Genomic DNA, 19,361 nt, shown 5'->3' with positions numbered 1-19,361 from the left:
AACTAAATTGCGCTCAAAGATAAAATTCAATTTTATCGTCTTGTCTAATAAATAACTATTTTAGCACAGAAATGGCAGTTGTGTTGCTCCGTTACTATGGGTTACTAACTCATTTTATCTACCGTTGCTGTTAAAGTGTTACTTTATCTATCCTTGCGGTTGAAGTGCTACTTTATCTACTCAAGAGAGTTTCTATAAATATTTGTTATAGAATTAAGGTACTAAATTTCTTATTTTTTTTTATCTTCACAAATGCAACATACAAAAAAATATTATAGCTTTAAAGTTTGTACTTTTTTCTTGCAGTAACAAAAAAAAACTTCTAGCTGTCTTAATTTTTGTGTAATAAATTTTTAAAAAGAGTATAACAACCACGTTATTACTTTCAATGTAAGCAAAATTGCCCTGTGTTAGGGTGGCCCAAGGTACACAGATGGTGTATATGTTGGTGGAATCACGTAGAAATTTTGTGTTATTCATTATTCTTTTTGGAAATATTTGTATTTACAATTATCTGGAAGTGTTGGAATTATTTGGAATTATTTAGAATTATCGTTTGAGATTCTTGAGAATTTCCTGTAAGTGCTCATGGGAATGGGCATGCGTTTACTATATTAGCGCATGCGCATTAAACTTAATTTAAGTGAAAACTCGGATGAAGAGTAATACAAGTCGCGAAAAAACATTCAAGTGGGGCAAATACGAGGGTCATTACTAAATTTGTGAATTCAATTTCATACGGTACATTCACTATTTAGTTTAAAGTATTTACAATTATACATACCAGGTGAATAAAAAGTATGGAACCAAACGTTTTTTGCTTAAACTATTTATTTTTTGAAAAAACTAATTGATGAGTGATAAAGTACTATAAAAATGTAATGTTTTAACAAAAATAAAATTTTTCAAAATTTCATTTTGTTTTTGAGTTCTACAAAAAAAAAAAATTTTTAATGGCAACCTACTATAAAATCATTTTTCTCATAAAAGCTATACTCTAAGGATTACAACTATATGCTTTATATTTAATTAAAAAAAAAAATTACATAAATTGCAATTTTGACCAAAAAAATCGCATAACTCAAAAACAAAACAAAAGTTCGTTCTGAAAATACGATCACATTTTTTATATTATTTTAATTTATATTAATTATTATTTCTGGAGGCAAATGATTAAAAATAAAACCGCTTGGTTCCATACTTTATATTCACCCTGTATAGTTTATTACTCATACAAGGTGATTCTTTTAGGAACTATATTAGAAACTTTTTAACTTCTAATGCAGATGGAAATTTGAAATTTTGTACACAACCCAAATCAACCAGTCTGAGTTCAACTAAATTATTTTCAAAATGGCTGAACTTCCGGAACTACGAGAAATTGGCGCCAACTTTGAAATTTTAAATGGTAACCAATTATTTTTATTACATTTTTGAATTTTCCTCTTCAAACTGAGTAAAATGTACCTAGTTATTAGTACTTATCTGTCATAGTTTTTGACATATGTCAATTTTTTGGTCAAAATTTTCATTTGCAGAGGTTTATTAAAAACATCACAGCTCTTGAACCGTTTGCAATAAGTAAATAATTTTTCTTGCATTTGATAACCAAAGGTTCGAAGAGTTTCCTAAAATTTTCAAAATTGTCAACTGTCAAATTGCAAAGCTTATATGATTTTTTGAAAATGATATGTAACAAACAGCTATAACTCAGTTTTTTCAAATAAAATGACCCCATTTTCTCAACGGCAATCGAAGGTACATCGAATTGTAGAAGGTCTTTTATCAACATGTCCYATACCCACCTGTTACAGTTTCTGAAATAATCACGAAAAACGTGTTTTTGTTTTTTATTTTTATAGTAAATCACGTAGGCTTTGGAAAATGATCAAGACGAACTAAAGATTTATTAGTCTACACAACACCCATCCGGAATTATGAAGAATTGAGGCAAGGATTGAGGCGGCATTTAATAATCTTCAACCAAATAAACTAATGGAAGCTACTCAAATCAGTTCACCATCGAGTTTTGGACTGTTTGAAAATGGTAAACATATCGAACATTTGCATTAATCTTATTGTATTTTTCCAAAGCCTACGTGATTAACTATAAAAATAAAAACATTAACATGTTTTTTGTGATTATTTCAAAAACTGTAAGAGATAGGTATAGGACATGTTGATAAAAGTCCTTCTACAAATTGATGTAGTTTTGATTGCCGTTGAGAMAATAGAGTYATTTCATTTGAAAAAACTGAGTTAAAGCTGTTTGTTAATGATCATTTTCAAAAAATCATACTAGCCTTGCAATTTGACAGTCGACAATTTTAAAAATTCTAGAAAATTTTTCAAACCTTTGGTTTTCGAATGCAACAAAAAATATTCACTTATCGCAAAGGGTTCAAGAGCTGTGATGTTTTGAATGAACCCCTGCAAGTGAAAATTTTGACCAAAAAATTGACATATGTCAAAAACTATGATAGATAAGTACTAACAACTAGGTACATTTTACTTAGTTTAAAGAGGAGAATTCAAAAATGCAATAAAAATAAGTGGGTACCATTTAAAATTTCAAAGTTGTAGTTCCGGAAGTTCAGCCATTTTGAAAATAATTTAGTTGAACTCAGACTGGTTGATTTGGGTTGTGTACAAAATTTCAAATTCCTATCTGCATTAGAAGTTAAAAAGTTTCTAATGTAGGCCCTAAAAGAATCACCTTGTATATTAGGCTATTATTTTAAGTATTTAGTAATAGGAAAAAATATTTTTTCCAAAAATTAAGGGCCTAAATGAAGCACCATGTCTCATTATTTCCTTTAGCCGGTGTAAAGGGGCAAATGCAATACTCATATCGCATTTAGTAACATTGTCTATAGATTGGATTCTGGGGTAATACAAATAAAAATGAAGTAAAAAGAAAAAAAAAGTTAGAAACTTTTCAAAAAATAACATTTTACTTAATGAAATTTTGAGTGTATCATAAGATATAATCATGTTTCGGAACTTAAAATCGAAAGTTATTATTCCACATCTGATAACTTCTGGACTGGGTAGAATATGAACAAATAAATGTAATATTTTTATTTTACATTTGCCCCTGGGAAACAAAATTCAGGGGCAAATGCAATAACGAATGTAGAATATAAACGGTAGCAAACATACTAAAAATATATGAATAAAACAACTTTCTAACACGTACCTATGTTATCATAACATTCAAAACAAATCAAAAACTTACCTTAAAACTTCAGATAAATCTCGTTGAAAAGTTAGCTTATAGATTTATGTACATACCATGACTTTTGAAGAATTCTCACGAAATGACACCTCACTCATTTTTCTGTCGGTAAAACAGTATGAACAAGTGGTAAAGTTGATAAAATAAATGTGTAATATCAGAGATGATAGCACCGACTTCTTTTAAGGAAATACAGCTTTAGTACGTTATTGCATTTGTCCCGTTATTGTAATTGCCCCATTTGACCCTATTTGGAATTATTTGAAATTGTTTGAAAATATTTTTGAATTATCGGTATAAATGAAATTATGGTATACAAAATTATGAGTAGCGTTAAAAATCACTTCAAAATCAACTCAAATCGCCAATTTCTCCGTTTTTTTCACCCAATTCTCGATTTTCTTTAAAGTCTTTCCCGAAATGCGAAAAAATACTTACAATCTTCTTTGTCTCCACCACCACGTCCTCCGGATTGGAAGGAAAGGCATTCCCGCCTTCGGCCACGTATTGCCCTCCGGGTCCCAAATGTACCATTTTGTCACAACTGTTTTGTTCAAATTGCACCTGGAGAAGAATAATAGAGCCGCACCCGGAATAATCCGGTGAAAAATCGCCGCGATTTCGCTCGGTTTAATATGGAAAAGGTGCAGTAGGCCAAGGACGGGTGTTCGTGATGGAAGGTTAGGTGGAGGCGTCGCGAGGTGTAACGGAAATAATTTTTACAATAAAAAATTCATTAAAAAATATTTACTCCCTCTTGTAAAACAATAATAACAAGAATATTTCACCCTAGTGAAACACTCAAATAATATTACAACCCATTCGATGTTAATGCAAATACAGATAATATCTCGATCTCCAAGTTATGCTAATTCGGAATTCACCACGAATTGGGGGAATTTGCATAATTTCCACATTTTTTAGCAAGCGAATATCATTGTACCGGTTGGAAATTTATCCTCCGTTTTATTTCCTAACTCGTAAAAATCAGTCTTTTAAAGGTGAATTGTAAACAGGATAATAAAATTTCATATTAAGTATCGAAACTCGATTTTTTTTTAAATTACTTGGACGAATTTTTTGCCCCTAACAAAGGTAAATGCAGCCACTTGCTCCAACATTACACACAATCCCTCATGAATAAAACTGAACCTATCTCGAATAAAACGCTATTTTTCCTCTCAAAATTCCCAAACAAAAACGTAAAAATCTGCCACTAATCCCAACTCCCAATTAACTTTTTCCCGCAATGCTTGCACCTGATCCCAAATCAATACATTCAAGACAAGTCTCCTCGTGATTAACTTGTTGGAGGAAATGTGAAGGTCGAAGGTTTTTATTTTTGTGTGTTGGTAATAGTTATTTGTTAAGGGTTTATTAGATCGGGGATTTTTCGTACATAAAAATCTATAGCCCATTCTTGATTCCAATAAATACGAATTTACGACTTGGGCTTCTTTTACTGATAATACAAGTGTTTTATCAAGTTTTAACGAAACGTAAACCTTGTTACGAAGTTTAAATTGGGAGAGGAATAATCAAGACTTATTATTTTTTTCCACGAAAACTTTCGGAAACGTTTAGAATTAATTAGTGTTTGGCGAGTGGCGAAAATAACGATTTTTGCAATTATTACAAGTGTTTTTTGACCACAAAATGTGTGAAACACCGTGCGAGATTTTAAAAAACGTTAAAACGTAATCGTAAAGAATTAAATTTGCTCCGAAATCTCCCCGATGGATTAAGCGAGATAAAAAATTTCAGTAAACATATTTCCTTTCCGTTTTGAAATAGTATTTTCTCATTTATTTATGTCATTTTTCCAAGATATTCATATTCAAAGTATTACAAAGTCTACAAAGTTTGTCATTTCTTTTTTCAATTTTAAGCTTTTAAAAGCAAGAAAACATCGTTTTCATCGTCGCTGAGGCTCGTAAATAATAAAAAATTACGCCATAGCTTGGAGACAAAGAATTTATTGTCAATCAATAAAATTTCATCGTCTTCGCTTGTAATTTTTTGCAAATTTAGCAAAATAAATATGCAGTGACTCCAATTAATCTTTATCAATTTTTTTTTGTTTGCAATGTTTGAATATCAACTTATTCTCAATTGCAAGATTAATTATCCTTTGCTATTTGAAACAGGTTTTAGCCATTTTTCAAAATTTTCAGTTTCATTAATATTTGCAACCATGCTATAAACAAAAATTTAAATACTTATAAGCCGTGTTAAAAAAATTACTTGTAAATAAAATAAGAAAAATCTGTAAAAATAATACCTCCTCGTTCTCATTTTAATAAAGTAGCAATAGTAGATTACATACCGAGGTTACCAATGCGAAATTTGCGAAAAAATAAGTCGAGAAATGATAAAAAATCATCCTTCCTAAAGAACAGAAAGCCAATAAAGAGTTTATAAAATTTTGAAAAATATGACATTTGACAGTTCAGGTCAGTTTTCGAGTAGGGAAGTGGCCATTTCCCAACCTGAACTGTCATATTACATATCAATAACTGATAAGGAAGTGACCACTTCCCAACCTGAACCTGATATTTATTTCATAAATGAAATTCAAATATGAATATGTGTTGTCAATTGTAAGATTAAACATTCCCCACAATTTGAAATTTTAACTCTTACTGAATTTTTAATTTAATCTAAATAAAATTTTAAATAATTTGAAAAATTCATTCTGTAGTCACATACAGGGAGTTTAAAATTAAAAAAAGTTTTTCAGCAAATTTCTGTTATTAACGGGACAAAAAACTTGAATATTTTGCATAATTTAAATCCTCGTTAAAAATTATAATCCCTATACCACATTTCCTATTCCCTTGTAACTTTGTATGGGATTTAAATAAATTTCATCTACGAGAAGCAACGAAAACATGTCGCAAATGCATTTACATTATCCTTCAAAGGTCGATTTTCCGAGATTTCCAACTACAAAGACAGCAATACGAATCTAAGTAGTCTCAAGAGAAAGGCGACAAAATTCGCATATTTGTAAATCTAAAACGTCCCACGCACACGAACGTGGGTGTAAAAAATGTATCACTCTTTATGCTAAAAAACCAGATGTGACATTCCTAAAACCGGATATTAAAAATATCAATTCACTAATTGACTAGTAGCGATTTTTCTCCCGGCGCCTCCACCATTTTTCCATTAATGGGCATAGAAAAAAAATAAAATTTTGATATGATTTTTGTGTTTCCACCCCCGGATGCAACACGTTACAAACCACCTACAGATTTAACACCACACGATCTAGCCACCACTGCAACTGCACAAGGATAACAAATAAAATCGTGGCGCGCCAAGGATTCTACACAGGATCGGAATTTTTCGGCTGGGTGCGAACCTACCCGAATCAACCCTCCCCTAATTAATCGCGTACACAACTTCCTTGATCGGTTTATTGTTCGAACTTTGCGAATAATTGAAATTACTTGAGTTATATTTAGATGGGGAAACCCCGAAAACATAGTGTCACTAAACATTTTTTTTAAATTTCGTTATTAATGTAAAACACCCTTGGGTAAATTTTTAAAACAGAAAATAGGACTGTTAATTATTAAGTGACATTTTGGGGTCGCAGAAGAAATCAAATATTTCACTTATAGTGTGTGGTTCTCAAGAGACTTGTGAGGAAAATCTATGAAAGGAAATGTAGGAAAAGGGATTTCCGGGACAATATATCTTAAATTTCCCACAAAGATGTTCAAAAAAATAAAATAAAATTTTCTCCATAACTTGGTCCAAGTTGGCTCATTCATTATTATTACAGTCGCAGCCACCTGCATGCATTCCCAACCTCGGTATTGTTTGGTGAAACAATAAAGAAATTTTTTGGTTAATTTTCATTTATTTGGAAACGGCGAAAAGAAATTTAATCACAGTTTCGTGTTTGCAAAACGGTTTTGTTGTTTGAAGTAGCAAACGTGAAAAAATATTTATGTAGACAAAAACTAAATTAAACAGAAGGCATAAGTGCAAAACTTGATTACAAAACTAATTACGAAATCGGTTTAATTGATTGTTACTTTAATTAAGTTTAAAGCTCGAGAAAAGCTTTATGGGATGCATTTCTCGTGTCTCGACGTGAATTAAAATCTATCTGAATTTAATCTAAACTACCCATTTTATCTATAAATAGGGAAATCATTTTCGCAATTTGTGAGCCGGTAAAAAGCAATTATTTTAGGTTAAAATGAATATTTAATACTCGTACAACTTTTTCAATTAATAATTACTAAATGTCACTCATTTGAGAACCAGGGCTTTTTTGCATAATTATTAATTACTATCTATTTCCAAATGCAATGAACAGTCAAGATTTTATTATCCAAAGAAATACAAACTTTAAAGTATTTTGTAAATTTAAAAACTTTTTTATTAACATTTTTTAGAAAACATTCTTTCTTGTGACCATTCCAAATTGCAGGGGATAGTCAACTCAATATTAAAGAAAAATTATACCAAACATCGGTTTTTAACGAATTTAGTTGTTATATTTTGTCAACACTTCTCTGTTCTCAATTGTAGTGAACAGTCAAGACTTGATTATCGAAAGAAATTTGAAACAAATTTTATTTAATTTGTTAAATTAAATCAACTAATATGTGTTAAAATTTAAAGAAAATAGTTCTTTGGTTACAAAAAAAAAACTTTCCAAACAATTACCTTGCTTATTTACTTAGAAAGAAATTTTTACATTGCTTAGCAATTTAGGAAAGGTAAATATTTTTTTATAAGCTTTTATTTAACTTGTTTTGTTGTCTGGATGTCGTACAAATAAGCTGAAATTTTGCATACGCACGTAATTTCCATGAGAATACAATAATATTTTTCAATTAATAATTTATAAACAATTATCATTATCTTGGCTCCTAATTGAAATACGAAAATGCAACTCCATTCGATGGAGCAGAAAAAATCCTACACGTTGTTTGTTTGGGTTTGTAAGGGCAAAACCAACCCCTACCTCCCATAGCAACAAATTCTATTAAATAAATAAAAAAAAATTGTTGTGTTTGAAATTTAAAGTATTTCACAAAACAATAATAAAAGTGAAAAATAAAAATAAAAAAAAAGTTTTTTAAAAATAAGCTTATATAAAAAAAATACTTACTAAAAATCATTTGTTTTGTGTCAGAGAAGAAGAGTTTTGCTTACAACTTAAGATTTCAAAATTTATAAAAGCTTTGGGAGCGTTTATAAAACTACTTTGCTCAGCTTCAAAGCTTTTATCAATTTTTTTCTCTGTTTTCGCTTTTATACGCAAAAGTCACTAAAATGACCATTTTTAAGGCTAAATGTTTCAGAAATGGAGTAAAATTTCTATTTTTGCGGCTAAGCGTTTTTACTTTTACCATGACATTATTGACATTTACCAATGTTGTTTCTTTCTTATCTCTTTGGGTGCTTCAGCAATTTCTGGATAGGTACATTGTAGTTCATCAGCATTCGGCATTTTCCACTAGTTATGCACTAATAAATTAATAAAATACTGTTACTGATACTGTTGCGTCATATTATAAAGCGTTGTTATTGTTATTTTGTTCATTTACTTGTGATTTATAGTGTTGCTCTTTATTCACGACCTGAATACGTTTGCAGATTCGGAGTATAATTGAGTTTATGTTGCTCAACTTATTTGTCTCACTTAATAAACGTTCAGCTTTACCACATAAACTATCACTTTTACTCTTAATGAAATAATATACTATTTCACTTTTTGGTACATTTTTTTTAATTAAAAAAAGCTTATTTTTAAAAACATTTTTTATACAGGGTTTTCCGTTTTTATTGTTACATATTTAAACAGGTGATAGAATATTCAATTTTAAGACAAAAGTTTCCTATGAACATGTATCAAAAAATGTTACGTAACGAGCTTCACCCCCTGTAAGAGATGCGTTTTTTAATGGGGTTTTCCACTATTGCAGAATAGATAAAATTACAAAAGTTGGTACAGATTTTTAATCACGGGTGTCTTAAACGGTAAAACAAATTTAATTTTTAATTTTTATGCTCTTTATGGTCTGTAAGACAAATTGTAAACTGATTTTACTCAAAAACGGTAAGTTTTATCGAAAAAAAAGAGACCTCTTTTTTGTAAAAAACTATGAAATTTAGAATTTTGTGGCTGAAAGTGGCACGAACCAATAGCCAAAATAGTAAGGGTACTTTTACCCTAAACCCCCCAGTTTAGGACGTCCCTGAATAAAAATTTCGACATTGTATCTTTGAATTCTTTTGGGTGTATAAAGGTTACCAGTTGTACCAAATTTTTAAATTTTATCTACAATAGTTGCTGAAATAGTGGAAGAAATGCATTAAAAGATGCACCCGTTTTAGGGAATGTAACTCCCTTTTATCTTAAAATTTAATATCTTATCACCTGCTTAAATTTGTAACAATAAAAATGGAACACCCTGTATATTTTTTATTGTTAATTTTATCAATTTTAATGCGGAAAACAACAATATTGGATTGAATTAATCAGTGATACCAACGTCACAAAATCTCTGTAAGTCACCTATACTCATCTTTTATTCATTTGACCAGATTTGTGGTATTGCGACGCAGCAAACTAACTTGAATCTTCTTGTTAGAAAAAGATTTATAGAAAAGTCGCTCTTAAATCCCGTCCACTCTTTGTTATTCCTCTTGAATAAAGTATAAAAGCATTCCATATGACCACTATTATTCCGATTAATTGCAAGCGAGTCCCTCGTAATCAATTTGCATTTGTTGAAGTGAATATTCCGTGTATTCACTAATGCCTCTAGCAAATCTCCCGTCGAGCGTCCTGTGGGTTCAATAATTGACCACAACCATGGAATAATAACACCCATTAATTACAAGTGAAACGCGGTTTATCGGAATTCGTTTAGAAAAACGATTGATAATTAAATATACATTTGCAGGTTTTCTCTTACATTGATGTTTGCTTCAAGTTTTCGTCGGAAAAGTTCAAATGAAAATTATTGAGGAAGTTTGGAAAGTTGTTTTGGAAAATTGAAGCGAAGCATGTTTGTTCTAAATCAAATAAATGAAACGAGACGAAGGTGCTTCATTCAAGTGGAAAGGAAAATATATGAAGTCTAGGGTGGCTTGGTATGTGCGTAAAACATCACCACGTCGGGTTAAATTTCTTCTATCTCCGGAAGAATGTTTTCTGAGTCGCTTTTAAACATTTGGTGCTTCAAAATATAAATAACTAACCAAAAACGAAAATTGGGCAAAATATTCGTATAAAACGTTGAAATTCAATTTACAAGATATTTTATTTCACATAATCTCGAATCTAATCCAACTTGCTGTAAGATCAACACAATATATGCCCGGTTTCGTGTAACTCATCAGCAATGCCAAATCCGGTGGGAGTCGAAGCTAGTTTCTGATTTAAAACCAACAAACTCCTTGTATTAATTTGCTTGATTAGTTTCTAAAAATAAGCTTTAATTTTATTTTTATCAATTTCATCGGCATCACCCTTTGCATATTGTACTACTTTTATGGCTTGTAATATAAACCGGAGCTTAAAACACACACCAAAACTAACAAAACCTGAAACGTTTAAAATTTTCAGTAGGGTATTCAAGACACGTCCTTTTACTTGGAACGATTTTTTTTTTATTTTTTTGGTATTTGGATACGAAGAGATCTCGAGGGAGAATTGTTGCGAGAATTGTGATGGAAGGATGCTTTTTAAATAAGAGAACGGGTCAAAGTACTTGGTGGTGAAATTTTGCCGTAGTGTGCGCATGAATAGGGCGGATGTGGTGACGTCAGAAGGGTTGAATGGCTCGATTAGGGCGGTGGGGTAGGTTAGGGTGGAGATTCTATTTATTTTAAAAATGTGCAAATAGAGAGAATGACAAATATCACAGTTTCTGCTTACAGATTTATCTGCTGATCTATTGTGTTATGTATTTGTCTTAATTGCTATACCCTGATGTTTTATTTTATCTATTATACGTAGTTTTGTTTTTTATAAGAACAAACTGTTAATCAATTTCGACTTACTTCTAAACTGCTTTAAAAATTATGTATAAAATCATTTTCTGCCAATTTTTAGTTAGATAACTACAATTTTTTTTCTCGCGTTTTAACTTCCATGATCTATTTGCTAATATACAGGATGTTTCGTTTTTATTGTTACAAACTTAAACAGGTGATAGAACATTCAATTTTAGGACAAAAGTTTCCTATGAACATGTATCAAAAAATGTTATGTAAGCGAGCTACACCCCCTAAAAGAGATGCGTTTTTTAATGGGGTTTTCCCACTATTGTAGAATATATAAAATTACAAAAGTTGGTACGGCTGATAACTTTTAAACACCTGAACGAATTCAAAGATCAGTTGTCGAAATTTTTAAATACGGTAAAACAAATTTAATTTTTAATTTTTATCCTCTTTATGGAGTGTAAGACAAAGTGTAAACTAATTTTACTCAAAAACGGTAAGTTGTATCGAAAAAACGCAAGAGACCTATTTTTTGTGAAAAACTATGAGATTTAGAATTGTGTAGCTGAAAGTGGCAAGAACCAACATACAATCTTTTTCGATACATGTTTATAGGAAACTTTTATCTTAAAATTATATACTCTGTCACCTGGTTAAATTTGTAACAAGAAAAACGGAACACCCTGTATCTGTTAAAATTTACACAAAAAGAAATTGTGTATCTTTCATTATTTCGTTGCAAAATTGTTTTTCTCCTCAATCGTTTAGTTTTCTGTTCTATTTGTGTGATCAATTTGCTGTGTTTTTCTAAAACCATAAAATATGCTCAGTGTTAGAAAATTTACAAAACTGTTTTCTATCGACTTATTTAACTGATTGTTCTGTCATTTATTGTTTCTCCATTAATTTTATTAAAACCTAGATTTTTTACAAAATGTTCTTATGATCCAGCTATTTTTTTCTACTCTTCTTTATAAAGAAGCGAAAATAGCGAATATATTCGCACGAATGTGTAGCTCACAAATAAGTTAATAATCCATCTAAAAAATTCAGTTAAACTGTAATTTTTCCCTCTAAATACCTTCTAATTAATTTGCAATTTTTTCTTAATCCTAAAAACATCTATATTTGCTCTTCTACAATTTGTTGCTGATCAATTTGGCATGTCTTATAGTTCTTATAAACTATTCCATTTTATCCAGATGCTAGTTATAGGTTTATCTAAAAAAATCTGATTTTTATATTTTCTCATCTTCTTTGTTTATTGCAGATCTGCTTGCTACAAGGTGGCCCAATGAAAACAAACCACCACGAATAAGTCAGATTTTGTTTCAGACATTTTTTGACGCAATTTTAAAAGCACCACCACTAACCCTTTAACCTCTATGGAACTTAACTATAAAATGTCAAATAACACTAACACACTAGTGATAATACATAAAATGAAAACACTTTTAAAATGATTTTTTAAAAGCTTTTTTTCAAAATGAGATGATTTCTATACATTCCTAAAATATCGGCAAAAAAATCTTTCAGCAGTCAGTTTGAACAAAGAAATTTAAAAAATATTGCTATTTTTTAGGTACATCCCTTCTCCTATTATCACCCAATAAAAAAACAAAAATAAGTTTGTCACAGCTCCAATAATAATTAAAACAACATTAGTAAGTTTCTTGTAATTTATTTTAATAGTTTTTATTCTTCGACACTGTCAAAATTTACGGTTTTTCTGCTATGTAAAGAAGTTTTGACAACTGTTTGGCATATTACAATACAAAACGTCAGATTGTTTTTAACAGATTTAAATCAATTTTAAGCCTTGTTGAGTCTAATCCGAAGAATAAAATGTTGTATTCAACTCGTCTTTGTGTAAATCGGTTCATTTATTCCACCTCGTGGATAATAAACCACTCGTTAACACTCGTGGTTTAATAATGCTCTCGTAAAATGAAGCGTCCAATTTACACTCAAACTCGTCGAATAAACAACTATTATTAGAAGTAATTACTAATTAGAAACATTACCCTTTGGGGATATCTTATCCCATTCAACTTTAGAAAAATGATTCAAAGAACATTTTAAGTGACTCGGTGTTATTTGAGATTACGGATTTGAGGTGGGGGAAGCTAAAGGGTTATGGGGGGTGCTTATAAAATTGCGTAAAAATGTCCCTTTTACATACAAAAGTAACCTATTTTGTTTTTTTTTTCTAGGGTGGTTCGTTTTTTTAAAACATCCTGAAATCTCATGAATGGATGGTCTGATTCTATTTTGGTAAAAAGTCTTAAAAAGCTTGTGAAAATAGCTTTCATTTAATGTGTCATAAGTAGGGTGGTGCCATTTAAATTTTTAATGTTGTGGTGCATGGAGGTTAGGGAGTTATTGGGAGTGCTTTAAAATTTAATTACGTCAAAAAATGACTCCCTCAAAAATAAAATTGACCTGTTTCGGTGTTTTTGCAAAGTCTTTTTATTTTCTGAGATATTCGGGGTGGCTCGTTTTCATTGAGCCACCCGGTATACAGGGTGCGCCAGAACTCACGCCCCAGAGAAAAATTTCAAGTGAGATAAGATACCAGGAACATGGAAAAAATGTTTAAAAAATTCTATCTGTCAAAAAATTTTGACATTTATTTTTTGACATTTGACATTTTTTTTATGTCAATTTAATGATACTGATGATCCTGTATATGTTTTTTTCCAATTACTTAGTAAAGGTACAAAAGTTTTGCCAATAAAAGCCACAAATAACATTGAATAGAGTAACAATTTAGGATACAGCTTCCTTGTTTCCTCTTCTAATAGCCTATAGCAAAAAAACTTTGAAAATTATTTTTCCAACAGAAATAAATAGAGTCAAAGTGCAAAATTTGAACTCTTATAAATTCGAAATTTTTATAGATAAATTTTTTTTAACATTTTTTCCATGTTCCTGGTATCTTACCTTATATGGCATTTTTCTCTGGGGCGCGAGTTCTGGCGCACACTGTATAAAAATATAAACGTGTACTTTTATTATCAATTTTTAGATTAACATCCTGACTAGTTTCCTTACAAAGCAAACCTTCCAGAAACTTCGCGTAATTACTTTTACATCCTTACTTCAAACTAGAGCCAACTTTGAGTGTAGTTTAGTTATTAAAACGGACGGTTAACCAACACAGCTCTTAAGCCCTGTTTATTGTGCATCTGGTATGACTCTCAAGACATATAACATACACTTAGAGACGTCGTAAAAATGTTCTTCGAAATAAACGTTTACACAATAAGTCTCTCATACATAATAAATACTTCAAAAAGACCTTTTAACAATCAAGTGACACCTGCCACGTGATATAACACCCCCATTAGACTTTATCAACTTCCCAGGTGTTCCTATATCTTATTTCGACTCAAATCTAATTAATAATTTGAACAAACCCCCACTCCCACTCCTAGGACCTACCCGAATTCTTCATGCACCAATCAATAAGAGTGTGACAGGGTACACGGTCAAGGTCAGACACTCCCCTCGAGTAATCTGGCGCCATCTGGCAGTCGGAGGTTGATTTACGAGTGAAAACTTCGATTTTACTTCATGAGTTATGGAAGAAAGGGCACAGATGGCGCTATGAATGTGATAGACGTTCAAATGTTCGCAAACTTGATTTATTTGCATCGAATTCATTCAACTGTGGAACTGATAAAGTCGCAGCCTTTTTTTGGGTGCAAAGTGATGTTTTCTCGATTGATTATTTAAAAAAAAAAATAATTTTTTTGTGTATTTGCACTTTCTTTGAGGATTCCTTCACGCCTCTTAATACTCAAGAGGGCTTTAGAAAATATAAATCATCAAGTTTAACGCTTCTGAAACTCTCGACTTATTTTCAGTTTTCATTTTATTCATCAAATCCCAACAAGCAGAATGAGTTATATAATAATCTTGTACAAAAATACAGCAAAATCTTATTACTTTATTTCAGTAAAAATAAATAAGCAAGTTATCAACCATTTTGTGTTGTGTTTCGTTCTCCTAATTTCATCAAGAATGATGTTATTACAACAAGAGCTACTTTAGCTTCAGATTATTAAAAGACAAAATGTTTTATTCCAACTGAAATCGCAAACACAGTAATAATTCCGTATTTTAACGTTTCAAGTAAATAAAAGCAATTTGAATGAAAATTAAGCGAGCCGGAAAAATTATAAATAATAAATTTTATAAATCAAGGTTCAGAAAAGGCTTCTCCTTCTCTCAGTGGGTGGAGCGACCAAAAATCACCGGAGCCCTATCTTTTTTTTTTTTTAATATTAAAAACACAACTTCAATATTCAGGCTGTCCCAAATAAAATTTCTATTCCGATTTCGTCCAAGTTTGTGAAAAATGTCAAAAGAGGTCAATTTTAACTTAAAAGGGGTCCAAATTTTATCAAAGTTTCAAACTTATTTCTGCATCCCTCTAACGCCCAAAGCCACCCCTTCAAAAAATTTAAATAGCAAGGGGGGTTAAGTAACACAACGATTTTTTTGAGATTATTGTGAGAGGAAACAAAAGTGGTTTTGAGGAAACGATGCAATTTAAGAAATATACTGTAAAAAAATATCCTCAAAATAATGTGTCATACGACCTCTCTTGCTATGTATTTTCTTTTTTACAATTGAATTTCAGAATTTTTCCAAAGTTGGGGGACACCCTGTATGTGTAATGCTCAATTTTTAAAGTTTGCCATAATTTATGCAAATTTATGTAAATTTACTAAAATTCACACAATTTTTTTCGAAAATTGAGAAAATTTAATAAAACGTAAAATGTCTACAGTTCTAGTAATCTAAAGTTTTTGAGTTTTAATTAAAACATTTGTAAAAGTTAAAAACGTCATCAAACGGCGGTAAATTTGCTCTTTGATTCTGTTTACTCATATGTTAAACACGGCCATTATCTTATCAGATAATCACACACGCAACCCTTGTTTACACTAATTCGGTGATAATTTACTTCGGACTAAACTCTCTGAAAGAAAATTCTTTTCTATTGGTTTTCTCGAAGAGCACAAGTCACGTTCCATCTAAACACCTCTCTTTGGGGATATTATGATTGATGGCGACGTGTTGAAAGCATTGTCAAACGACTTAATGGCTCAATAAATATTAATGCGGTGGTAAAGAAGAGATATTTTCTCCAAAACCGATTTAGAGAAACAGAAAGGTAATTATACGAGTGAGATAAATTTAGCCGGAATGATTGATCGGAGGTTTAAAAATTGATAAAATAAGAGACTGCTATTACCGCAAATAACCCACAATAATTATCCTTCAAGTATTTATAAACTCGAGAAAAAAACTTTGGAAACATTGAGGATAAGGTGAAGACGTTATTGGAATTCCTTTGGCGCCCTTCAACGATGATTGTGAGATAGGGAAGAAAGCTAACTAAAACTAGTTCATTACCCGAATTTTAATCGAGTTTAAGAAGTAGAAAAAATGCCAACTTTTGATTGGTTGGTGGAGTATTTTAGTATTCTCTTTCCAACGCTTTTACAATGTTAATGATATGGCCGGAGAGACGACAAGGAGTTGGCACAGACGGAATTGAGAAATAACATGTGTGGAAATAAAGATGGCTCGATTTAAATTCAAGAGACTAGCTTAAAGGAGACCACGTTTAAAATTCTGTTCATAAGTGCGGTTGCATACATAAAAAAGGGTCTCCCTTAAATGGTTTTTCATTATTTTTGACTAATTCTGTAAAATATACGAAGTAAAATTATTGGTGAACACGTATCCTAATTTGAGTTTCTCATGTAACAAAAAGTTTTAAACTGAATTCTAAAACTAGTACTACAGCTAAACTAGTGACCTTACAGGCTGTTTCGGCTAAACCCCACATTAGAAGTATTAGGAGTTCTAATAATGACATTTATCTAAAATTTTGATTATAGCTACAATCGTTATTTTCAAGATGTCTCCACTTTCGGAAATGAGTATCAACTTCGTTATTTTAAATAGAAAGTTATGTTTTTTATTGCGTTTTTGGATGATTTTGAGAGAGTTTTTATCAGTCTTCCCTATACCTAAATTTAACCGTTTTCGAAATATTTAGAGTTTTTTGATTTTTTTTTAATTTGCATGTACCTCTTCAAAAATCGGTAACTCTACAATTTTTTATTATTTTGTAATAGTACTTGGCCATATAAAAGAGAAAAGTCAGATCTTTTCTTTCGTGTATTTATAATTGGAAAAATAATTAACAAACCTCCAAAATTTAAGATTAAGTTTAGGAAACTTAGAATAACCATAACTGAGTTTTTTCAAATGGAACGACTCAAAAACGCCAAGTTTTTTTTCACAATTGTGTTATTCTTTTACTTCTACTGCTACTACTACTGTCTGTTAAGAGCAATGTTACATGCACAAAAATAGTCTGGTAACTATGACATAACCTTATTGATTGCTGTAAAATTTCACAATATTGAAATATCAATTTTACAATATCGATATGTCAGTACAATGTTAAAATTGTAAACTCGCTCGGATTTCAAACTGACATCTGCAGTTATCATTACATCCTAGAAGTTTTGGATTTAATGTGTTTCAATTTTTGGCTTATTTGACAGAAACCGATAAAATTTTGCACAAACCTCGTATGTAATAATGTTATAACAGCCTTAGATGTCTTAAAATTCTCGCTCGCAAACTCGATCGGTTTTTAAACTGACATCTGCAGCTGTTATGGCATTCATTACATCCTAAAGTCTGTTTTTTTTAAATGGAAATGCCAAACAGTCTTAAGGTTGGCACCACTAGTAAATTCATTCCTGGTAATTTTAATAAAAGAAGTTGGCAGTTCTGGTTTTTTGAATTAATTTGAAAACAATGTCATTAAACGTCAACACAAAAAATCGTCTAAGAAAATTTAGAGATGAAACACCCAAAAAGAAACAAATTCGGTACCGCTAACAGTTTTTAGAAATTTGGAAACGAATAGTTTGCAAGCTGGAAGTTACAACGAGGACCCGTTAAAATGTAGACGCAATTTGTGCTAAACATTCTCAATTTTTAGTAAAAATTGATAAGAATACAAAATAAACATGAATGAGAAAGAACCTCGGAAGAACGCAATTAAATTAGTGTATTGTGCATCGTTTTTGAGGAATGAGTTGAAAAAGTAAAAATTTTTAAACTAAAGTGAAGAAGCATTTAAAAAATGCATCAACTTTGAGCTCATTTTAATAAATTACACAAAATTTATTGCCAATCATCATAATACCTACTTGGATCTTTTGCTAAATAATCCTTTTTCTTCAAAGTTTTTGTAGCAAGATTCTCATTTTTGTCCACAAACTTGTACTTATTTGCGGTGTGTTCCTATAAAAATTATTAGCACTGAATTCTGTCTTTAGACTTTAGGTAATGATGTCTGTCCCCAGGTGTTCAATTATAGTGCTTTCAAAGAGCAAACAGGCCCACAAGATTCATAAAAGTCAAAATTTTGACAACATCTCAATTTGAAAACATAACCATAATTTTTTAACAAAATTTCTAGGGACAAAAACAAAGAGCAAACAAAATTTGTGGCTATGGAGACAAGCTGCTACCAATTTTTTCATCAAGATTTTGACTTGGTAATTTCCATTAAAAAAAAAAAAACTTTATGTATGTTAATAGTTATAATCTAAATTTAAATAACTTCAATATTCTATTTTTTTCTTATTTCTATGTCAACCTATGCTAAAGTAGCTATTGCTAATGAATTCCTCATAATATCAAAAGAAGTTGCTATAACTTGAAAACTATCAAACATAGGTATAGGGAATACAGATTGATACAGAATTAAATTCTCTTTAATTAAGTGAAGAAAAAATTGGGATGTTTCATTTAGAAAAATTGAGTTACAGTATTTGACATTTCCTAAACGTAACCTTAGGTACGTTTTGGCGGATTGTTAATTATTTTTCCAATTATAAGTACACCAAAGGAAAGATCTATCCCCTTTTTTTCTCGCATACCCAAATACGGTTTCAACATAATAAAAAGTGGTAGAGTTATCAATTTTTGAATGGAAAAATTCAATTCCATTTTTTTTTAAAAGGATCCAAATATTTCAAAAACGGTTAAACTTATTAGGTATAGGAAAGGCTAATGAAAACCCTGTCAAAATCAC

The 19,361-nt window shown here is 30.7% G+C and overlaps 1 protein-coding gene across 4 annotated transcripts in view; it reads right to left on the bottom strand.

Annotated features, from left to right (window-relative positions):
• The window catches only part of LOC123008686 (synaptotagmin-7), a 131,346-nt gene that overhangs the window by 80,414 nt on the left and 31,571 nt on the right, over positions 1-19,361 (bottom strand). For 3 of the 4 annotated variants that reach the window (XM_044404639.1, XM_044404641.1, XM_044404643.1), the window contains exons 1-2: positions 6,493-6,522; positions 3,677-3,802 (exon numbers count right to left, since the gene is read on the bottom strand). The exons of the other annotated variant lie outside the window; for it this stretch is intronic. In XM_044404639.1, the coding sequence (XP_044260574.1) occupies positions 3,677-3,772 (96 nt within the window). In that variant the 5' untranslated portion in view covers positions 3,773-3,802; positions 6,493-6,522. Of the gene's footprint in view, positions 1-3,676; positions 3,803-6,492; positions 6,523-19,361 lie in introns of those variants that run through there. 4 annotated transcript variants of the gene reach the window in all.

Source organism: Tribolium madens, unplaced genomic scaffold (assembly GCF_015345945.1).
Source record: "Tribolium madens isolate multiple individuals breed KSU strain unplaced genomic scaffold, Tmad_KSU_1.1 Scaffold_71;HRSCAF=194;Tcas5.2_LG6, whole genome shotgun sequence".
In the NCBI taxonomy this organism is placed as follows: Eukaryota; Metazoa; Arthropoda; class Insecta; order Coleoptera; family Tenebrionidae; genus Tribolium; species Tribolium madens.
Note: the sequence above shows the minus strand (reverse complement) of the source record. Positions and strands in the feature narration are given on the sequence as shown.